Here is a 14,905-nt window from a genome sequence, read left to right as displayed (position 1 = left end):
AACAGTTAATTAGCATGGGAAATATTAATAAGTTACAGCTTTCATTTAAAGCATGGGAGCTGACTTTGAACTATGCCTCTATATCTGCAACATCAACAGAAGCAATTATGGTTATAGAGGGTTATAGAGTTATAAATCTAGATTAAATTAACTAACTACTTAAAGTACTTTCATGGCAAAATAAGACCACTTGTATTTCATTTCTTCATTTACAATGACGATTCTTATTAGAGAACGGGAAAGTAACCAAAGAGTTGGTTTCTTCTTGTGTCTTTTCAGAGATCACAGAGCTGTCTGACCATACTGTACACATACTGTATAACGTGCTTATGTGTCTCATTCATGAACTCCTGTACCTTGCATTTCCTAGGGTGATGAAATACGTATATCCCTTATATCTTTTGCAAAATCATGGCATCTGAGAATGTTGCAAAAAGGTAAAGGTGTGGTGTGCGTCAAGAGCATTTTTCAATTATACTTCAAAGCCTTCACCATTGTTGCACAGAGGAGAATACTGGTTATACAGTGTCTAAAGCACCAGCCCACAATATAAAAAATGCCTCCTGTCTTCATCCTTATGAAGTACAATACAGAAATAGACCTCATCCATCCTCTCCGTGAGTGTTATCTAAGAAGGTTCTTGAATAATTGATGCAGACAGAAATTCCACCTCACCAGGGAGGGCTATAGATGTACAGGGCACCCCACCATCTCCTTGCCCATCCTCTCAAGGGCTCTGGCAATGTAGAGGGTCGGTGCCCACTCAGATGTGAGTGACAGGACCTTTTAGTGACTTGGTCGATCACCCTGTGTTAATGTGCGACCAAGGCCTCGTTCTCAGGAGCACTTCCTCCCTGTCATTGTGAGTTCTGCCTCATATATAATTAAAAATAGGACGCTGCTCAGCAAGATGCTCCTGACCTGCCCCAACAGCTCCACTAACTTCTGTAATGCTCTCACCTCTGTAGACTAGCCTGCTTTTGCAAAGGCTAGATGTGATAAAAGTATGGATTATCCTCCAGGGCTTCACATGATTGAAACATCCTTTAGCTACAGCAGCTTGTATTAAAGCCAGTAAATATTTTGAAGTAAAAATCAATAAGCAGAAGAAGATGGCTTGACAGTTTTCAAATACTTTTAACAGTTTATCACAGCCCCTGGTTTTCACATATATGAATGTCTATTTGATATCCTACCTTGTTGCACAGCAACAACACATTGCACAATGACATTACCTTAGCATAGCTGAGAAAACGTAAATTCTGGCAAGACAGGAGTCCCTCCATCACTCCCCATCCTCCCATTATGCATGCACAGCTAGTTCATAATAATACCTATCAAGTATTGGCTCTGATGAGAGAGCAGTGTGCCATTAAAATGGACTCACATTGGTTTTAGTCAAGTGTTTCAAGGTAATGTGCTTTAATGTGTCATTTTTAATATTCAACACCAGAGAATGATCACAACAGGAGGGAGGAATTTTCTGTTAGTCGTCAATTCCTCACTGTGTCTTCCTGACATGACCAACCAATTACTGCACTGAGGAGGAGAATAAGGTCTGACTCTTTCAGTCGCTAATAAAAAAAAGACTATTAAAAGAAGGAGTTTATACATCAGCTGCTAATATGTGGATACAGATACGCTTTGAAGATGTGGAGCTATAACTATCGTATTGTATCCTACTTAAAGTCTTAGGGCTTTACTTCGAGGGTATGTTGTAGTTAAGAAAGATAAGTACCAAGTACAGTATCTTCCAAGTTCCACTCAGGCACTTATGATATACAAAGTAATCACAGCCACTACACCACCAATATAGAAGCTTCTGTAACTAGTATATTTAGTATATTTCCATGTGTCATAAAAGGACCCAATTAAACACCAGACAAATAATTACTGTTATTTAGTTATTTATTTTTGGAAATTTCATTTCAAGGCAATGCCACAAAGTGCAGTATAAGTAAGTAATATTGGTGTATTTATTTAAAAACAAAAGGCAAAGTTTAGGTTCTCTCTACAATTATTTGTGAAAATTCACATCAAAATACATTAATGGGAATAATTAAACTAACAAGGTTAATATATGTGTGTGCGCACAGTGGACTAAACTGGCCATCACGTAATTTAAAGGAGGGTTTCTACAGACAGAACTTTGTCTCTGGATTGTTGAAACTAACTTGAATTTTTTTTTTCCAACATTGGAAATCTTTAACAATGTTTGAACATCAAGTCCCTAATAAGGGAGTAGGACCGCCCTTTTGAGGAGTTTCAGTCTCTCACGCAGGGCTGCCTTACAAGTTCTGGACTGTAAGTAATTGGATGTTTACCCTTCGTTGAAGAAGGAAAGCTACGAGGGATATAGGGGGTGGAAATCCACTTGGCACTCTGCACTCCAGGATGTCCCATAAAAACTTCATGATGTTCAGATCTGCTGAATGAGGAGGTGATTGAAGCCATTTGACATCAACCTGATGATTATGGCCTCTGTTTTGAATGTGTCTCTCAGTGTGTATTGGCACAATACCATCTTGAGACATAGAGGCATGACAAGAGAAGAGTAGAGACACAACGGGATGCACCTGGGCCTTAAAATGACCTAGTATTCCTTAGCTTGTATATGATCATGCAGAGATAACATCAGGCATAATGACCCATGTGAGATGGCTGTCCATAGAAAGCATCATTTTGCTTTATCCAAAACTTCTTTCTATTATAATAAGTCTAGCGTTACTCAGCTGTCCCAGTTGTTTTTATTGACCTTGCATACAACTGGTTCAGAATAGCAAGTCAGTAACTACCCACGTTACAAAATGCTGTTGCTTTGAAAGCAGCACAACAAGCAACATATATCTAATATATTGAGTTAGGTTCAAACGTGTGCTTATTTAAGCTCATACCCTTAGTTATTCAGATGACATCATCGGTCATTTCTATCCACTCAAAATTTCAAGCATGTTGCTAAAGGTTTTAGCTTAAGTGTTCAAATATATCAGTCATCCTGTTCTTTAAATACACCTCTTGTTCTATGGTTGTGATAAGCTTTCTAAGTGAATAATCCCACACCACCATGGCTGACACTGTGCATTCAGAGCCGTGACATTTTATGACTATTCAGTCTATGTATTTTGACTGTTCAGCTGGGAGTGGGAGCTGGACTAAATGAATCACGCTGTTTCATTTCTGCAGTCAGCCAGTGTGCTGATGGAATTCATTCACAAGTGAAGCTAAAAGTAGCCGTACACCTCCCCCTCTACACACAAACATACAACACACCCACAACGGTCGCCTCTGAAGGACAGTCATTGCCAGTCCAGCTCACCCACACCTTCCCGTTATACCTACAAGGTTTTTTTATATATGGGATATATATTGAAAATGTCATAACTGGAGCCTTTCTCCACTCTGTATCACAGGGTTTGTACATAATAATAAAACAGAAGCTGCTATTTGTTTTATTTTTTCATCAGTGGGCTACATCCCTAGAGTGAGATGGCTACATCACTACTACAGAGTAAAGAAGTCTGATTTTATAATCTCAACCAGGCAACAACAAAACAAACTGAAATATTCTGCATTGACACAAATGGCCAAGTTTTGGCAATGGCTTTAATGTGGACCTCATCGTATATCTGATTGTTTATTATTTTTATTGGTTTTACCTGGAGACAGTTCTTTGAGTACAGTGGACACTTGGATGCTTTTCTTTTCCTATTTTTTGTGATACTAAACTTAGTATACTAATACTTTAGCATGTGATCTAACTGTGTACACATCTGCATACTTCTAGCACACCCAATTGATTTGGGGTCATTTTCTGGTGTTGGTTTGGAATTATTTTTCCTCCTGACCGACTGGGGTCCAGATTTCTTAGAAGAAATGGTTCAGAATATTTTTACACAGTTAGATATTATACCTTAAGATCTGAATGATTGGTCTCACAGCTGAAACAACCAGAGTTTACATTTGTAAAAAAAAAAAAAAAAAAAACTGCTTGGCAAACAGTTCAGCTTTTAAAGGAATCATAACCGGTATATCAGGTGACTTATTTAAAATCATTATTTAAACTTTGCCTAGAGTTTACATGCGCTGCTGTTTCAGTCTTCCTCCATCCCTGACTTTATCATGGCTTACAGAGTGACACAAATCTAAAAGATAAGCTCTCGCCTGCAGTATATCAGTGCGACGGAGGAGGGAACATCTCGATATATGTTGAAAGCACACAGGTTGAGGTAGCTATGCCTTGTCAACAATGTGTGGCAGGAACTGTCAGTTGTCTCTCAAACAGTCTATGTCTGTGTGTTTGAGGCTGTCAGATCTCCCTGGTGCTCTTTCTCCATAAAACTGTGTAACTCCTCTGGCATTGGAGACAACACAGGTAAACGGAAAGACACAAAGGTGCTCAACCCCGCCCACCCCCCCCTTCATGACATTGTGGCAGTGGATCGTCACACTTTTCTCATCACGGTTTTTTGCTACATTCATGTCATGAAGAGTCGCGGACACGTTACACAAGCCATAATGCAGGATAATTCTCGTAGTTAAAATAACAGCTTGTAAATTCAGTGTACTTTCACGCTACACGAATCTCTGCTTTCACAGCCGCTGACCCTTTGCTGTGGTTCATTGATAGGCTCAGAAAATGTCTCGACATCCTCTTCTTTTTCGTATTCTTTTACTTAGTCTTGAAAGCTCCTGCCTCCCTCCCTCAACACTACTGTGTGTTTGAAGCAGGTGAACACCCACACACTCACACTACCACAGATCCTGGCTCCTGGCTGGTTTTAAATCCATGACAAGGAGCCCTCTCTCTGAATATCAAAGACCCACATCTGAGAGCATGTAGGCAAGAGTCACACATTGGTCTGTCTTAGTCCCAGCAGGCTGCGTGTATGTGGCAGAGGCCACTTGAGGACACTGTCATGTCTTTGGTGTGGGCAGAACTCAGCTGTATTTGTCGTGCAGTTATGTGAACATGTGAAAATCCCAGCAGTGTCCTGAAATTTCGAACGGACCCATTTGTCCCACCCGGTTCCTCCTACTTCTATGCCAGGGGTCATTTTGTGACGACAAGAGTGCCTGAGCTCTCTTCAGCACAATGTCAAACCATGCCAGGCCAACAAGGAGGGAATTGTAGCTGTGACAGCTACAAAGTGGCTGAGAGAACTGTGTACTTTAGTTGGTCTGCTTTAATGAAACGGCTGCTAACAGCAACAAATCACAGCTCTGCAACGCAGCAACTTTCCCTCCGTGATAGAAACCTTTTTCATTAGTCTTCCCTTTTGTACATTTCTGCCTCTGTTGGACATACTGAGCCCGCAACACTATTTATTACAGAAGTTAAGTTTTATTTCAGTTTGGCAACTCACAGTAGCACGTCGTGTCTGCCGTTGTGCATGTGTGCATGGGTAGCGTGTGAATTGTAATGTGCATCACAGGACTGTCAGAGTTGCAAGCCTATTTGTATGGATGCTGGGCTGTACTTTGGTTGAGGTGTACACAGCATTGGCGCAGTAGCCTGTCTTGTGCAGCAGGCCAGTATGACATGTGAATCGCAGCAGCCGAGAAAGCCCTGCTTAAGTGGAGGCAGTAGGGAGAAGCAGGCGAGAGCCAGGAGGCAAACAGACAAACAGATGGACAGGCTGATGCCAAGCAGGCAGTGGAGCAAATAGATTGTGCAGCATGGTGAACAGACTCAGCCTACTAAAGAACAACGAACAGACACAAGACCATGCCACCCTTGTCAGTTGTCGTGTTTCTCTATAATTCATCAAGATAGGGTAGATACATGGTAAATAGGACTCGCATGTAGGTGGAGAAGATGTCAGTCTTGGAGGATATGAAACGAACAAACCTGTATGTGTGAGAAGTGGTGTGAGAAAAAGGAAGAGAGAGGAGAGAAATGAGGGCTGCAGGTGGAATTGGACTGATGGGCACTAGGGATTTGAGCCCAACAGACATAAATGCACAGTACACAATACACGTACAAAAACAGGAATCCTTTTTCTTTTTTTCTTCAGATTTCAAACAGACTGCCCTGGCAAGTCTTAAGTTAATTGACAAAAATGTTGAACAAATAGAGATTTTGTCAAGAGAGAGTATTGCTTTTGTGATTATTCTGTGTTCAGATTAAACAAAAAAACTGCCTTTCACAGCGATACTGGGCATACCGCCCCACAGCGGGACTTGGGTAATGGCATTGGAGAACAGAGCTTCTCTTGCCTTGATGTCTCAGAAACTCTTGGAAAGTATTTAGCTTGTATTTCCCTGGGGCTTTGGGCACATGCTCACTGGAGCAATAACCTTTGCTTTAATACAGGAGGAGCATGATGTTTGGATGAGCATGTTTTCCTTCGAGATTTCCTCTAAAATGTGAGGAGCTCAGATTGACTCAGTCTTGTTTTGTCTCTATGGGAAACATCCAGCACTGTGCAAGTCAAATAGAAAACCACCTTAAAGAGCTTAGACAGCCCTGTCAGATCTGTCTGGTTGTGTATGTACACAGTCTAATGGTGTGTGTGTCTGTGTGCGTGTGTGTGTGCGCCCGCATGCGTGCGTGAACATCTGCATATGTGTGTGTCTGTCTACATAGGTAGAATGTAAGAAGGCCCAGCCCAAGGAGGTGATGTTCCCACCAGGTACACGAGGGCGAGCCAGGGGTCTGCCCTACACCATGGATGCCTTCATGCTGGGGATGGGCATGCTGAGTGAGTCCTACACACACGCACAACCCTCAACTCAACAAATTGTCTGTATACTATACATACAAGTTTAATAGTTAAGTTATGAACATTTTAATGCAATAAATGTTTAAAGTGAAGCCAGGCGGCAAATGAAAACATTAATTGTAAGCCATATTTAGGAAGGGACGGGGGAAGTGTCACACGTACATGTGTTCAGCCATCACCGTCTTACCTGCTAAAAAAGTCAACGTATGCAAACTCTCGTCTAGATAGCCCCATTAGGTGGGCGCTGCCCCTAATTAGGCTGCTTCAAGGTGTGCCACCAGTGGCCACTGTGGTCTATTTCTGGTGGAGTCTGGTACACGCAGCCCCTGGGCATATAGGAGCAGACCAGCACATTAGCAGACTAAATGAAGAGGAAAATTGGTGTAATGTCATATTAAGGATTCATCACTGTGCCCCCCTTAATGGGTAATGAAGGGGACACACATGTCAGGGAGAGATCTCATCTACAGGGACCTCAGCTGCTGGCCCACCCCTCTTCATTACCATCCTGCCCATGCCTGTGGGCCTTTTTATTTAACACTATTGCACTCGCTCCTTCTCTGGCTCCCCACCCTCTGTCTCTCTGCCTGTCTCTCTGCTTGTCTGTCTGTCAATCACACCTTTGCATATACAGTAATTTGTATGTGCGACCCAACTAAATAGATTTGACCCCCCCCACATAAAAGATTAGTTTTTTCCTCAAATGCAAAAGAAAATGCAGCTGATTGCGAGACACCTATTTTGCTTGGCAAGTAACCCGTCCTACTCTCCCATTTGTAGCAGGTGCAGGCAGAACCACAGTCATGCATTTTTATCTGTTATGTTTACGGTGGCTTTGATGACAGGTAAATTTGCTTGTTATGCATTTTTATTTGAAAAAAATAATGTAGTGGTATTGATCAGAAAAAATGAATCAGTAAAATAAATGTGTCTATAGGTACAATTTATGTACATTTATCCATCTATATATAAAGTTGCATAAACCATCAGTTATGGGAAGCTTGACCTTTCCGTGATACTGATTATAAAGTTGTTTGTAGTAAAAGTGTTGAGGAGACTGTCCGAGAGCTTTTGTCAGCTCTGTCTGCCGTTCCCAGTTCCATCTCATCTGTTAAAAGTATTTAACAAGCACAGTGAACTTTTCAGAACTTATTACAGACTAATGCATCTGCAAAGAGGAGAGCACTCTTCCCCTCCATTGGGAGACGACAGGCAGAAAAGCAGTGATGTGCTCATGTGAGAATATTAACAGCCAACTTGTTTGGAGACACTCTTATCTAAATGAAATTGGAACAAGGACAGTGAAACATTCCTTTATATAATTTGCATTTGGAAAAAGGGACCCAAGGCTCATTATTTAAGAAAGTGTAAGCTCCTTTTGTGCCAAATCTCATTAAAGCCATCCCCAGCTCCTTTGTTTACTGCCTCTAATCGAGGCATTTATCTTTATTGTGTTGTGCTCGATGTATGTTTGCTGAAATTAATACACATTTGAGCCTGGGTGAGGTATGGGTGTAGCAGATGGATAATTGATTTTAAAGTGAATCAGAACTGTTGAGCCATAAAATAGGTACATTATCATGCATATTAATAAGGCAAATAAGAGCATTAAGAGGCCACAACCAAGCCAAACACAATGGCAAGCTTGGTTTAATAAAATGGCAGCAAAGACTGTTGTAGGTTTTCTTGTTTTTGCTTTTTTTCTCCCTCTTTCTTTTTTCCTCCACATTTCATAATATTTGTAGATATGCACATAACAAGATTTTCATGAGGTAGTACTTTAACTGAAAATGCATCTTAATCCCCTTTTCAACACTTTCATATTCCTCACTATAGCTCTCTCCTTGTGTATACACATCTGGCTGCAATTTCCCCATTTCTAGTAGTAATGTAAAAACCGTTGCAATGCAGTATATATTAGACGAAGAAAATGGTTTTGCCATTTCAGAAAATGTTAAAATAAGGGAGTATGAGGAGGTGTGGTATCTAAGCCAACAATCTCAGTTAGTCATTTATTCTGTTTAAAACCCAGATAGTATCAAACACATAATATCCTATATTTTGTGATCCGTGATAGCTTCTCATTGTATCATATCACAGTTCTTTTCAGACCAAACAAACAGTGAGGGGTTTTGTGAAAGCTATCCATCTGTAGCTTCCTCGTGATGACTTCTCATCAGCAGTTGATGAGGATTTCTTCCTGGTGTAGCCTCTGTCCTATTTCATCCATACCAGACCTCTCACTGCCTCTCCGAGTTGCATTTCTTTTTGTCTGCAAGAAAGGGGAGAGGGTCTGGGAGAGCCATTTTCCCATTGGGTCAGGAATAAATTGAACTTTTTCATGGACAGCAAACACTGATTAGATATTTATGACCAAGGTCAACCCTTCTGATTCAAGCTGGCACAGGCTCTGAGGCATACAGAACAGAGCATCTACACACATGCTCACACTCATACACACAGGCACACGTGAACACACGTAGCCTATAGTACATTCACTCGGGAGCATATTCCACCACACAAATATGCATGCATTTAAAATATGTTTTGACACCTTTAGTTTGCAGGCACTTGTACACATGTTCCTACACACGCCTTCTGGAATGAAATGTGTAATGTCTGGCTCCATACGTCTTCTGGGGCTGTGACTTTGTACAGTGCATGCATTGTACAGTAAGCTGTGCAAGTTGGTATTTATAAATGTCTCATTTAGTTGTAGTTACTATCAGCTATATTAAACACCGTCTGCAGGAAATTTGCAGTCCAGAATTTACAGCCTAGACATTCAGATGTAACTGCAGCCAATATATCAGGCCAGTAGAAAGTTAACAAGAACTGTTGAAATAGAAGTCTCCAAAAGGTTTCTGAGGTCAGATATTGAGGTGTACCTTACACACACTGAGGAAAGAGTTATCAAGGTTAGCTTCTGTGAATTATCCCTAGCCTAAAGGACTTCCTCCTATTAGGTAATTTAGTCCAGACTTATGGTTGAAGGTGATAATAGCTTGAGGAAAACAGATAAATACTGAGACATATACCATAATTAGAGGGTTAATTATGTTTATATTACCTTTGATGGTCCTCACATTCTCGATGACTTGGACACAGACCCACTTACTCACCCACCAACTCTTCTCAAATGTCTTGCTTTGTCTGTTCTCCACTTCCTATCTGCCTGCTCCCTCACACCCTGTTTCTCAATATGTTGCCCACAGCTGCTTCTGTCTGAAAACTGTCCAGCTAATTAACTGGTGGGTCTGTGGTTGTAATAAGAATCATGACAGCAGATGAACAATACATCTGCTACTCTTAAATTTTTCTAATGACATTCGGTCCTCTTTGGGACTTACTGCAGCCTCCATCCACCCAGGGACTACAAGGTCTGAATTAGTTTGTTCCCTCAACGAGATTTTACCATGGGTTTGATGATTGTGATCTGTGATTACATTTCCAGACCGAGTTTTATAACTGTGGTTAAATTGTATCTTAGTTTTCTAAAAACAGCATTCACATTTTAGCCTTTATGTCTGTGGAGATGTCACACTCAAACATGAAATAAAAAAAAAATGTAAGAGAAAAAAAGAGGTAACGGTACTCGTGCAAAAAACAAAATAAAATGAAAGTGGATTAGTAATAACGGGCAAAGTAAATGCAAGGTGGTCTTTTGTTTCTGTCTTCTCACAGACTATAGCACTGTAGTTATTGACAGTTCATAATCAATTTAGAAATGTCTCTGTATAACTAAGACCTAATAGGCGGGGACACCCTAGTCACCAGTCTTTCACAGGATCAACAGAGACAGACATACACAGACACACATCCATTCACACTCACGTCCACACCTACGGGCAATTTCGAGTCACCAGGTAACCTGACATGCATCTCATTTCACTGAGGGAGGAACTCGGAGTACGTGGAGGAAACACAGAAACACAGATATTTGTGCCTATAGTCACTGTTGAACCATAGCAAATTCACAATTTGTTACAGAAACTTTAAAGAATAAGTGAACTATGAAAGACAGGCCAGCCATTTTGATTTTGCTAAATTATCTCCTTACAGTTTTGTTATTTTGAGATAACCAGAAAAATTATCACAAGCAAACAAACTTTTTTTTTCAGAGAAATTATTCCATTATCACCAAAATACTGGCACAACAAAGATAACAGTGGCTGTTCCTTTCTTACGTACACATACTTATAAAACTCTAATATTGTATAACAAATCCAATACGTGTTCAAGATGAGTGAAAATCTGATCATGTTTTATGTGACATTTATGCAGAAATGGGGAAAATTCTAAAAGATTTGCAGACTTTGAAGCAGTGCTCTTAGTATTGTTGGTTAAACACATTTTCCACACACTTGTGATTCCCATAAACTGATTATCTTGAGATAACTACTACAGATAATGATTTAGATCCTTGTCAAACCTTGTTCCTGCCAGAAAAACACACACAAAACCATAAATGAATCCATGCTGAAAGTGCAAAATGATGAGCAGAAATCTTTCCCATGGCCTTGGCATCTTTTTAACAGTCTGTGTCTAGCCACATTAACACATGAACCTTTCTGCTATGCTGAAGATGCACAGAGCATAAACAGACGCCAACGTCATTTCAAGGCATCCACTATAAAGTGTTATACTGAGCTAATAAAATGCTGCAGAACTTATGGTTGAATTAAAATGGGTAATAATTAGACTGTTAAGAGCCAGGAACCGTCCTTTTTGTCGGCAGGCGTATCAATGCTTTGGTTTGAAGCCGTTCACTTCTTTTCACATGGTAATCCTGTTGATTAAGTACTCCTAGGTTCAAGCTGATGCTGTTCACAAATATCAACACAATTAGTAGATCCATGTTGGGTGACTTGCTCGGTTTCATGTGAGATTGTTTGTAATATCAGCAGCTTTTTAACAGGTCCTTTACAATCGGGCACCATTTTATGGTTGTGGCCTTTGCTCTTGTAGGTTATAAAACCATTTTACTCACTAAGTTAATTGCTGATCTCGATGCAGCAGCTCCCCTAAACGACATCCTGTAGGACGAGCCACAAAAGCAGCCTGATCGGGATTAGAGGTTAATGTGGTTTTGACAGTCATCTTGTTTGTTGTCAACCTGTTTTTCAGTTGACAATCTACCGTCAACATTATGAGCTGTAATGACTGTCAGTGACACCTCTTTATTAGGCTTAAAGCATATGGAAATGTCTATTCCTGCTTATTGCAGTTTTTAAATGAGGCAAGCTAGGGTTGTTTTGATTCTTGCTATTAACTATTTTAGGTTAATATTTATTTGGAATATTGATTATTGTTTGTTTTGTTTTTTTGCGGGGGGGGTATTAAGTAAAATGACTTTGACAAAACAAGAACCATTTGGCAGCCTTGGTCGTCAGGAGTTTTTAAATCAGAATTTTAAGGTGTTTTCCTCTCAAAGTGGGTGTCTAAGGAGTTTTATCCTAATGTGTGCGTGTGTGTGCGCGCGCACTCTAATGTATCACTATTATGTTAACATTTTTACTAATTCTTACGTTTTTTTTTTTTTTTTGTCTCTCCCTTTTGTTAAAGGTTACCCTAATATTGTGGCAACATATGGCCGCGGATACACTGGATTCGCACCTAGCTACAGCTACCAGTTCCCTGGTGAGTTAAAGGCTTAATGTTGCGGCTTATTTCTGTTGTAGCTTCTCAAGCAGCACAATGAGACACACATGCACAAACCCTAACATGCACTTGCATACACGTATAATCATACACATCGCCCACCAAAAAATCTTCACCGTTATGTTACGTGCGTAGATTTTTAAACGAGCTTTTGAAAGCTGATGTATGGTGAAGTAAATTGCTTACTCCCTTTTATCCCTTACTTGAACACTACCATGACCAAATGTAAAAAATGGAGAAAGTTCTTCATCCTCTGTGGCTCAATGTATGCAAATTCATCTGTGGAGAAGCAGAAAAATAAGCACTGCTTTGTGTAGGCAGATTTCAAAATATGATTCTTATAATGGAAAATGAATGAAGTCATTTTCTGCATTAAAAGTGTTGACTCAGTGCACCGGTCCCTTTAATGGGAGTCCAAATGGAAGGCGAGCGGTCTAGAGGTGAGCAGCTGTATCTGTGTGCTGGGAGAGGGCCTGTGGCTCTATGGTGTCTCACTATGACAGGCATCCTGTCAATTTCATGCTTTATTTAGGGACTTTACGCATACTTTGTTTGCCGTGCCAGACATCATTCCTTCCACTGATAAGATGGAATGGGAAATATCTGACAGCAGCTTAGATCTCTGTAATATCTTTGTGAAATAGATTCAGAAATGGTAAGACAGGAGATCCAGCTGTGACCATGTGCAGAGCAGACTTCTGTTGCATTTATACTTGACCACAACATTTCACAGAAGAAAGTGAAGAACAGCTACTCATCAATAAGGGTGAACATAAGATGCATTCATATGTAGGAATTTAGTACATTTTGTATGTGGTGACCTTTAGAATGAGCCGAAACAAGAATTTATCAGTCCTTTGTACACTGGAAAAGCATCCAAAAACATGAGCTGGAATGTTTAAAAAGAGAGAGAAGAGATTAAAGAGAAAGGAGCTATCAGTATTATGTCTGTGTAACTGTAGTTAAACATGGATTTGTAAAATGTTTACTATTTACAACAAATTAAGGAATATCACCTTCCCCGAGGCAGAATGTATGATCCTGTCCATGTTAAACTCAATTTAAAGAGTTTGATAAAGCTGTATGATTAAAACAGCCTCCTCTGGGCTCACTCAACTCTTGACAGGGTAATTGGAATTTTAATGTATGTATCAAACTCCTTGTCCAAATTAAATAACCCCAGGCCAAATATTGACTAGTGTCCTTCCTTACTAAGATGTGGAAAGCATCCTCAATTTAAGATCAAAGGCTTTTTTTTCCCTCACTGTACACAACCTCGCTGAAACTCTCCTAAAAATAAATGGAGCTGGGACCAGACAGGCTGGATCCAAGAGGCGTAAATTGTGGGCAGCATTTCAAGGCTTTTTTATACTCTGTAAACCTCAGGGGGCCACTGTTAACTGAAAAAAATGGTTAGGCAATTGCTCAATTGTCAAGATAAAACAGTGATAAAACATTGATCAGTGATGAAACACTGAATTAAGTACAAAGCTAAAAAAGACATATAGAGTAAAAGGGAAACCAAAGCTGACGTTACCACTAGTAAATCAGAGTTCAATTGTAGGAAACAGAATCTAAAGTAGATGTGAAATCTACAAAGCTGCTTTTTAAATTCATTTTTCAGTGCAGTCACTTCAAGCACTAGCTCAACAACTACAAAACAGAATGTGTCATCTTAGCATTATCATCGCTGTGACACTCCCAATTATTTCCAACACTGATCACAGTGTGTTTGTGACAAATCACAGACAGTACAGTATGTTTCTGTGTCTGAATTTGTATTCTCTGCATTGCTTACAAAACTATTTAATCATAGCACAGACATCATTACTATTTCATGCACTTACAGACCATCGCATACTGTATTAGTGATCATAAATCAGATCATCCACTATTTGTCAGAAACGTATCTATGCAAGCGAGGATGTAACCGATCATAGCCTCAAAGAGCAAACTCAGACCTTGACTGCATTTACATGCACTTGCATGTACATAGAAATCAGACTTCTCAGGTAATCGGGGGAACAGTGTTTCCGGAAGTCTATGTTTACATGCAGCAGAAATGTATATGATTCCTCCTCCACTTCTGACTTGGTCTGGGAGCCTGGTTAACTGATTTTCAACTGTATAGTGACAGAAAATGCTGCTTTCTGGCTCGTGTGTGATCTCCCTTTTCACTCAGCTGCATGTTCTTGTCTGCAGCATGTGGTTATACACATGTGCAGTTGGAAACAGACACTTAGAAATATGGTTACACCAATACATGGCAAAGAAATTGGCCTTCTCTCAGAGAAATCTACCTGGGGAAACCAGGTTTCTCTAATCTCCAACCCTCATTTTGGAAACCACATTTTCTGTTTACATGACAGTTCCTGAGACAGCTAACTGTAACCTGGGTACTTAAGTCCATGTAAATGCACTCATTGATTGTCTGGCACAGATAAGTAAATAAAAAGCTTAAAGATGACCTGTTGAACTTATGACTAGTGACCCTGCTGATAAGTCTTTTAAGAAGAAGAAGA

At 40.1% G+C, this 14,905-nt stretch overlaps 1 protein-coding gene across 14 annotated transcripts in view; it reads left to right on the top strand.

The window, feature by feature from the left end:
• Positions 1 to 14,905, top strand: part of LOC137108899 (RNA-binding protein Musashi homolog 2) — a 220,982-nt gene that overhangs the window by 165,069 nt on the left and 41,008 nt on the right. For all 14 annotated transcript variants that reach the window (XM_067494000.1, XM_067494003.1, XM_067494001.1 and 11 more), the window contains 2 exons: positions 6,587 to 6,701; positions 12,288 to 12,362. In XM_067494000.1, the coding sequence (XP_067350101.1) occupies positions 6,587 to 6,701; positions 12,288 to 12,362 (190 nt within the window). The remainder of the gene's footprint in view (positions 1 to 6,586; positions 6,702 to 12,287; positions 12,363 to 14,905) is intronic.

Source organism: Channa argus, chromosome 24 (genome assembly GCF_033026475.1).
Source record: "Channa argus isolate prfri chromosome 24, Channa argus male v1.0, whole genome shotgun sequence".
In the NCBI taxonomy this organism is placed as follows: Eukaryota; Metazoa; Chordata; class Actinopteri; order Anabantiformes; family Channidae; genus Channa; species Channa argus.
The sequence above is the reverse complement of the archived record's forward strand: the minus strand, read 5'-3'. Positions and strand labels throughout refer to the sequence as shown.